At 50.8% G+C, this 9,004-nt stretch overlaps 1 protein-coding gene across 1 annotated transcript in view; it reads right to left on the bottom strand.

Annotated features, from left to right (window-relative positions):
• Nucleotides 1-9,004, bottom strand: part of LOC106816030 (splicing factor 1-like) — a 52,350-nt gene that overhangs the window by 22,269 nt on the left and 21,077 nt on the right. The window contains exon 3 of the mRNA XM_014820577.1: nt 4,143-4,407. Coding sequence (XP_014676063.1) covers nt 4,143-4,407 — 265 coding nt within the window. The remainder of the gene's footprint in view (nt 1-4,142; nt 4,408-9,004) is intronic.

Below are 9,004 nucleotides of genomic sequence, written 5' to 3'. Positions count from 1 at the left end.
AGGAGCGACAACAAGCGAGAGGACAAAAGCGTTTATCTATCCTAATTTGTAAACCAGCCGTCCATCGACGACTACCATATAGGTATAAATGCTAACTTGCCTGCTTAATTTTCCGTATTTTTCGAGTGTTTTCGCGATTCATCTCGCTACAATAAATCGCCGGATCTATCTGATTCTGTCTTCCTGCTCTCGAGACCAGTAAGAGCGGTGACCCGTGAGGTATGTTCTTCCCAATTCAGCCAATGACGCAGTAACATATGGGTTTTTTTTCCGCAATTACGCAATCGCACATGCACCGCGACGATGCACGCGACGCGCTTCTGCTACACACACAACACGACACACACACACACGACAATACACATACACACACACACTAACACACACCCCGGCCAGGCCACACACAACACACACACACACACACACTACAACACAATCCACACACACCACACAAACGCATGCACATACTGTGTACGTACGTACGAACATACGCACACCTGTGCACAAGGGAGATAACCGGCGGCGTCTCCCGGAGGCCCTGCAACAACCACAGTCGCAGGTCGTTTTCTCCGGAGTGTTACCTGATTTTCTCTGAATGACAGATTCGTCCATCATCAATTCGGGAGCCGTCACTTGTTCTCTCCCACTCTCTCGATCGATTTCGCTACTCTCTAAGGCCAGCCGCACCCCTGGCCTCTAGGAATGTAACCGCCTATTGCTGTCGCTGCTGCTGGTGATGCTGCTACTATTACTACTACTACTATTGCTGTCGCTGCTGCTACTATTACTACTACTACTATTGCTGATGCTGCTACTATTACTACTACTACTATTGCTGTCGCTGCTGCTACTATTACTACTACTACTATTGCTGATGCTGCTACTATTACTACTACTACTATTGCTGTCGCTGCTGCTACTATTACTACTACTACTATTGCTGATGCTGCTACTATTACTACTACTACTATTGCTGTCGCTGCTGCTGGTGATGCTGCTACTATTACTACTACTACTACTATTGCTGATGCTGCTACTATTGCTACTACTATTATTGCTGTCGATGCCGCTGCCGCTGCCGCTGCTGCTGCTGCTGATGCTGCTACTATTACTACTACTACTATTGCTGTCGCTGCTGCTGCTGCTGCTGCTACTATTACTACTACTACTACTATTGCTGATGCTGCTACTATTGCTACTACTACTATTGCTGTCGATGCCGCTGCCGCTGCCGCTGCTGATGCTGCTACTATTACTACTACTACTATTGCTGTCGCTGCTGCTAAATTCCTGCATGAACGCCCGTCTGTTGCCACCTGACAATGGAGACGTACGTACGGGAGATGACTACTACACATCCACACCCCCACTCCCAGCGTGTATGATGAAGGCCACCACCACCACCTGACGAGCAAACACGCGCACATTTACCGCCTCACCTTGAGCGAGCGATCAGGAGAAATCAATCACGGGCAGAAATTCCAGCTGCCAGGCCGTGAGGCCTGTCATTGCTGGGCCGCTCCCTCTCGCCGCCTGGTCCCTCCCACCTATACCCGTTAACACAGTATGGCCGTTGCCGCCGGTCGGCTGGACTCGCCGCATCGCTGCGGTGTGCGAGGGTGGTGGAGGAGGAGGAGGGGCCCACGATGTGGGTCAGAGTCGGAGGTCCGAGGTAGACCGGAGCGGAACCTATGCCCCGCCGGCACGCGCGCGCGGGAGGTGGGGGTGAAGGTCGGAGCTGGACCGGAGCAGGATCTCTGCCCTGCCCGCACACGCGCGCGGGAGGTGGGGGTTAAGGCGACGCGTCAGCGAGCGTACCGGGAGGGGGGAAGAAGGGGGGGGGGATTTCATGCTCCCGCACGGGTGGGATGTCGGTCATGATCAGGGCCGCCTGTTCCCGTACCCTCCCCCCCCCCCCCTTCCGCCCCCGCCGCCGCCTATACACTCGCATCCAGTTCTCTCTCATCTAGTTCTCGCTCATGCAGATCTGCGCGCCCGCAGGAATCGGGTCGTCTCATGATGACAGGCCGTTAGCGGCGCGCACCGCGGGATAGAGTTGTCGGGAAGCTTGGCCGCGGTGTCTGCTGCTGCTGATGCTGCTCCCATCCAGCCAGCAGTTGTCGTATATGAGTGGATATAGGCCCCTCGTGCAGCGGGTGCGTCCACATGTGCAGACGGATACACATGTGTAATACATCTATCGATGCTTGGCTCGGAGAAGCCAGCGGCACGGCGTACACGTGGCTTACAAGGCGCAGACGCTTACAAGGCGCAGACGCTTCTCACGAAACCTAATGAAAGAATGATCGGGATGTGGAACAACGTGAACGGTAGAAATATGAAGAGCCGACGAAGAAGGAACTAAGATCAGGGCTTCGATGAGCTGGTCGCCCGTCAACCCTCTCCACCGCCAGATGGCAGCTCGCTTGCCAACAAGAGGGCATCCCGTTTCGCCGTCAGCCGTTTCCCGGCGCGCAGGGGAAAGGCGCGGGGTTCAACGCCCGCGGCGACCCCTGGTAGACGCCGGGATGGTTACTGACGACACGGTGCCATTCATCCCTGCGTGCCGTGCCGCCTTCACTCATGATTCCCGCCCGCCACACTGGTGCGACGACCTCCTTACCTGCACTCCCACACACGCGCGCGCGTGCGGGTACGCAGGGTCAATGCCACCGTATAAGCACCCGCCTATAATACAATACAATACAACCCGCCTATGATATAATACCTGCCTGACTGTAAGACGCCCCCCGATTCCAGCATCACCCGCAGACACAATGAACCAGTTTACGTTGGATGACGCCCAGAGTTATTTGCTCCCTCCTCCTCCTCCTACTCCTTCTCGCGAGAGGCGGTTGCGCCCTCGTCTTACCCCCCCCCCCCCGCGGCCAAGCTTCCCGACAACTCTATCCCGCGGTGCGCGCCGCCGTGGCACTGTTGATCCCAAAACCCACTGCAATAGTTTTTTCCCCGTCGCATCGGAACTGGTTTCGCTGGGATGCGATGTATCACGGAGGTATGGCATCGCTGCGGGCTATAACATGAACAAGGGGCGATGGTAAGGTTGCACCTCCGTTTCTCTTTCCCCACTCGCGGCGAGACAGTCACGAGTTAATAAGCGTTTTCACGCGCAAGTGTGTCCGTGTATGTATCCGTACGGTTGAGCGTACTTGCGTGTGCGCACGTTGGTATGTCTATGATGGTTTGTGTGCGTACATGCGTATACATGCGTGTGTGCGTGCGTGCCTGCGTGCGTGTGCGCGCCGTCCGTAGGTCCGTCTGGGGTAGACCGGTATTCCAAGGATTTCAACAAGAGCTTTTCAACAGGTATAACTTGGTTTTATAGCTGGGATGGGCCCGAAGAGGGAATGGCAATAAAACGAGCATAGATCATAACTCGCAATCTATTTTCTTATCCATCCTTCTATCTATCCATCACCGCTAAAGTGAGACAAGACAATGCGCATATATAGACACCGGGCTGCGCACAAATTAAAAACCTAGGTAAATAAGATTTTGCGCTCGTTCAAAGGCCGTTGTACAAAACGGATCCAAAAGAACTCCTAAAACACGAATGCCATACGTGTGCGCGCGCGTGCGTGCGCCCAGACCAGGGGTGCATACCTCGCCCAGCTACCATGCGAGCGTGCGTGTGCGTGCGCGGACGAACATGTTCTCATATAGAACGGTATTATCACCCACAGTTATTCGCCTTCCAGCTCATGTTATTCTCACGCCCATGCAGAAGCGGCATCCCCCCCCCCATCTGCATCCGGGATCTCTTCTCATCAGGCGTCACACCTTCCTCCACCCTCCCTTTGGTCTCTCACACTCCCTGCAACGACCTACCCCCTCCCAGTAACGCGACAGCTCAGGCATGCTTCCCATCAGTGGCAATGTGGGCTACCCGGCCCCATCCCTTTTCTCACCCCCTGCCCCTGGCTCCTCCCTACCGGCCCTCCCCTCTGCCCCTGGCTCCTCTCTACCGGCCCTCCCCCCTGCCCCTGGCTCCTCCCTACCGGCCCTCCCCTCTGCCTCTGGCTCCTCCCTACCAGCCCTCCCCCCTGCCCCTGGCTCCTCCCTACCGGCCCTCCCCCCTGCCCCTGGCTCCTCTCTACCGGCCCTCCCCGGCGATGACCTACCTCAGAGTAGGGCGGCGGCTCCGGGAAACTGCCCATTGGCAGTGAGGCGGGCTGCCCGGCGTCGTGGTGTATGAACAGCGACGGGTAGCCTGAGAAGCGCTGTCGGTAGTTGCCCGGCATGCGGTTGCCCATGAGGTAGCGGCTCGGCGGCACCATGCCGTGCATGCCTGAGTAGGGACCCGGTCCGTACAGGTTCCACATGTGGCGCCGCCGCCAGTAGCCGCAGACGCCGAAACAGGCGATGAGCAGCGAGATGACGATGAACCTGCGAACCAACAAAGCAACAGCTGTAGGTGATAATAGCTAACAATGAAGACGACGACGATGACGATGATGATGAACACAACGACAACAGCAACGATGACGATGACGACAACAATAACAACGAGGACGACAATGACGGCGACGGCAATGGCAATGACAACGATGACAATAATAACAGGAACGACGACGACAGCTATGACGATGACAACAACAACAACAACAACAACAACAACAACAACAACAACAACAACAACAACAACAACAACAACGACGACGGACAAGATGAATGGAAAACGTTATTGAGAAGACGAAAAACTCCAGCAACTATGTCCGTAATCGGCATCACATATTATAAAATATTGGTCATACTACCTATGAGGTTTAGTACCCAGCATTGCATACTGCAAAATAAATTAATCAATAAAATAAATTGAAAACTAGAAACGAGCAGTTGTCGCCAACTACATGTATCCCCCGTGATCTAGTATGAATGGAATATCTCTGTAAGGACGTAGAAGGCAGGTAAAGTTAAATAAGTCACAAAGACAAAGGTTTGTTAGACAACTGGTGTGCCTCAGATGTGCAAGTATATAGCATCTGGTTACCCTAGGAGGCTGAAGAGGAAATGTAAGTCGACGGTGAAGGTCAAACTAAGGTAAAGGGCAGTGGTGGTTTTGGTATGCGACAGACCTTCTCCCCATGATGTGTAAGCATACCAAGTTTGGTCGCGCTAGGTCAATTAGGGGCTGAGTTAGAGAGCGAAAGGGAAATATGATCAAGGTCAAGGTAAAGGTGAAATAAAGGTTGCAGTGACCTGGTGGGCAGTTTTTACCCGATCTCGGATGATCTTCAAATTTGGCATGAAGGTGCGTTATGGTAAAGCGAAGACGCCAATGGTTTTTGGTGTGGGCAGAGTCATCGTTGCCATGGTAACAACATTTTTGTGGAAATATTGTAGAACCTGTAACTTGTGCTGTTTTTACCCGATTGTCATGGAATTTGGCACACAGGGCCGATATAACATGTCATATATATATATATATATATATATATATATATTTGATGACAATCATAAATTTAAATATAAATTTAAATACAAATTTTAATACAAATATTAAATTTAAATTTTATTTTTAAATTTTTAAATTTAAATTTTAATATAAATTTAAATATAAATTTTAATACAAATATAAATTTCATGACAATCGGGTAAAAAGTGCAGAAGTTACAGGTTCTAGAATATTTCGACAAAAAATGTTGTTACCATGGCAACGATGACTCCGCCCACACCAAAAACGATTGGCGTCTTCGCTTTACGATAACGCACCTTTAGGAAATTTGAAGATGATCCGAGAAGAACTGCAGCCGGTAGAGCGTTTACAAGGAAATCTCTGCGGCGGCGGCGGCGCGCCGATGCCAAACCCATAGTATCCCCCCCCCCCGAACGAATACAATAAAATCATTACGTTAGAAAACTTTCCAAGTCCTATATAAAATATATATATATATATATATACATATATATATACCATGGTCCATTCATATACAACACCTCACTATACCAATATTAATAATATCAAGAGGAAAATAAAACGAAGGAACATTTTGGTTGCTTTGAATTCACTTCAAAATCATCAACTCCAAATACACCCTAGACACGGGAGACCTCCATATGAAGCCATTTCTTTTCCTTTACCCCTTGAACTACAGGTTGCCCACGAACCCTCTGACCATGTCCATTCTGATTGATCTCATCTTGTGACATGTGAAATGTGATATGTAATATGTAAAATGTGATACCACGTAACATGTGAAATGTGATATGTAAACACCGGTGGCGACCACGATGGCGTGTAGATGGCTGCTAGATGGGTGGCGGTGACATTAGTGTCGCACGGACAGAGCTCTCGCCAACCCGTGCCTTCCGTGCGATGCCCGCAACATGCGATGCGGCTTGCGCGCGACATACACATCACTATGCACATCACGCACATGCGCTATCCGTCATAACCCCATAAAAAATTAACGAGCTCTCATTTCATCCTCATTTTATATCGATTCGTGGCTGACCTATTTCTATTTTCAAATTTATAAAGAGCTAATAATACCTTATTATAGCTATTAAGTATATAAGTATAAGTATATAAGGTATTATTTGCTCTTGATATTATATAGCAGTGAAACAGTGGGTGGCTGCGATATTACTAAGAGACGCACATTGTAGAATACAATCAGCATTCTTTCTCGTCGAGCCAGGGACTGACAATGACTACTACCTGTGACCTTATTACTTTACCCACTCCATTTACTACTGGAAACCCCATGAAATGTTGGTGATGAATAAAAAACAGTCTCCCCCTCCCTCACGCCCAGATTACTAGTAATCTCACGCACGCAGCCGCCGCTGGTAAATCTAGAGCGAAGTTGGGTAGAGAGAGCGCGAGAGAGAGAGAGAGAGAAAGAGAGAGAGAGAGTCGTACGCCAATGCAGCTCTCGTACTCTGTATCTCGGTACTGTGGTTCACTAGGTTGGTTAGCGTGCGTTACGTGTGTTTGACCGAGCGCTGGACTCATGAATCACGCGCGCGTCGACACTCTGAATGTATTCTCTTTCACAGGTAGCGGAGATTACGAGCCGCGGCTGTCTGCCCCGTGGCGCGGGCGCGGCGACCGATAATGGTCGCGTGACGTCGCGTGAGTCGCGTGAAACGTCGTCATGCGGCGACGAATCTCTTTCGGAGAGAGAAATTACTGCAGAGCTCCCCCCCCACTCTCTCTCTCACACACACGCACGCACACACACACACACACACGCACACACGCACGCACGCACGCACGCACGCACGCACGCACGCACGCACGCACGCACGCACGCACACAAACACAATCACGTATACACTCCCTCTCACCCGTCTATCTCTCTATTTCTTGCTGTCTCTCTCTCTCTCTCACCCGTTTATCTCTCCATTTCTTGCTGTCTCTCTCTCTCTCTCTCATCCTTTCATCGCTCTATTTCTTGCGCGCGCTCTCTCTCTCTCTCTCGCTCTCTCTTTCCCTCTGACGGTGCCGGTTACACATGTCCCCGCGGCTAATGTTGGTGACAGATGGTGACACCCGACAGCATCGGATGATGGCGGCGGCACTATTGATGATACACCTGCCGCCTGTGGCCGCCCGCTGTCACGACACGATGTCACCCCGGCGGCGCAACTACGACGATGACGTTGGCGCTAGCGAAACGTGTCGTAATTCTGCCATCCAGTCGCCATGGTGACGTTGCGTCAGTGCATGGCGGTGTACATGTTCACTACCGCGTCCGAATTACGTGACCGCCGCCACGTTACGTCACGTCGCCGTGGTGGTGACGGCGGACAGTGCCGAACGGTGCGTACCAGTCGATCAAACTCTCTACCCCCTCTCTCTCTCTCTCTCTCTCTCTCTCTCTCTCTCTGTACGTCATGATCCGCCCTCCCTCGTTGTTTATATCCAACACATGTAGCCTACACCTCAACCGTTGAATAGGTCAGTAGGTATATTGATGTAAATCCACACGTGATCACGGTAAGAATAATATGTAACGCGAGAAAGAACGTGCTCGCGTGTGCCTACCACGTTGACGCGCATACAGGCAACATCTCGGCTGCGCAGTGGGAGGGAGAAGTTGAACCCCAGCCCGCCGGCGAATTTTTTACCCTGACCCTTTCAGCAAGCATAGTGTACGTCGTCAGTGTCGAGTATGGCATGTATTTTGTTTCATAATTCGATTTTTTGTTTCATGGTTGATTTTATCACATATAACATTCACGGATCGAATGCTTCGATTCACGGATCGAATGCTTTGATTCACGGATCGAATGCTTCGATTCACAGATCGAATGCTTCGATTCACGGATCGAATGCGATTCACGGATAGAATAATGCGATTCACGGATCGAATAATTCGATTCACGGATCGAATAATTCGATTCACGGATCGAATAATGCGATTCACAGATCGAATGCTTTGATTCACGGATCGAATAATGCGATTCAGAGTCGCATGGTTCGATGCAGTGCGTGCAGGAGGGATCTACATAATACAAAAAATACCGTAGTAGTTATTCGCACCGCGGCGGTGCGGATAACAGAAAATGTGTTCTTATTCGGACCGCGGTGAATTCGCAGTGCACACGCAAGCAGAAGTTAACTGATAGCCTTGACCACCGAGCTCTATCATAGAATTATTTTATATTTTATACATGTTGAAAGGCCAAGGAGTGCCAATATTAGGCAGTTAATATGTATAAGCAAGGGAGAAAATAGATGAAGAGGGACGAGGTATATGAGGAGGGAAGAAGGTGGTACAGGAAGAAGGAGAGAAAGTAGAGGACGAGGGAGAAGGTAGTGGGGAAGGAGGAGGAGAGAAGGGGTGGAGGTAGAAGAGGTAGAGGACGAGGGAAAAGGTAGTGTAGGAGGAGCAGGTAGAAAAGGGGTACAGGAAGGAGGTCGATGAGGAGGGTAGAAGGTGGTCGAGGAAGAAGGTAGAAAGTGGTGGGGAGGAGGGGGAGGAGGGGGAGGAGGGAGGAGGTAGAGGGGAAGAATGTGGTGGAGGAGAAGGGG

The sequence above is a fragment of the Priapulus caudatus genome, unplaced genomic scaffold, assembly GCF_000485595.1.
Source record: "Priapulus caudatus unplaced genomic scaffold, Priapulus_caudatus-5.0.1 Scaffold1265, whole genome shotgun sequence".
NCBI classification, from domain to species: Eukaryota; Metazoa; Priapulida; class Priapulimorpha; order Priapulimorphida; family Priapulidae; genus Priapulus; species Priapulus caudatus.
This window is presented reverse-complemented; position numbering and strand designations above follow the sequence as displayed.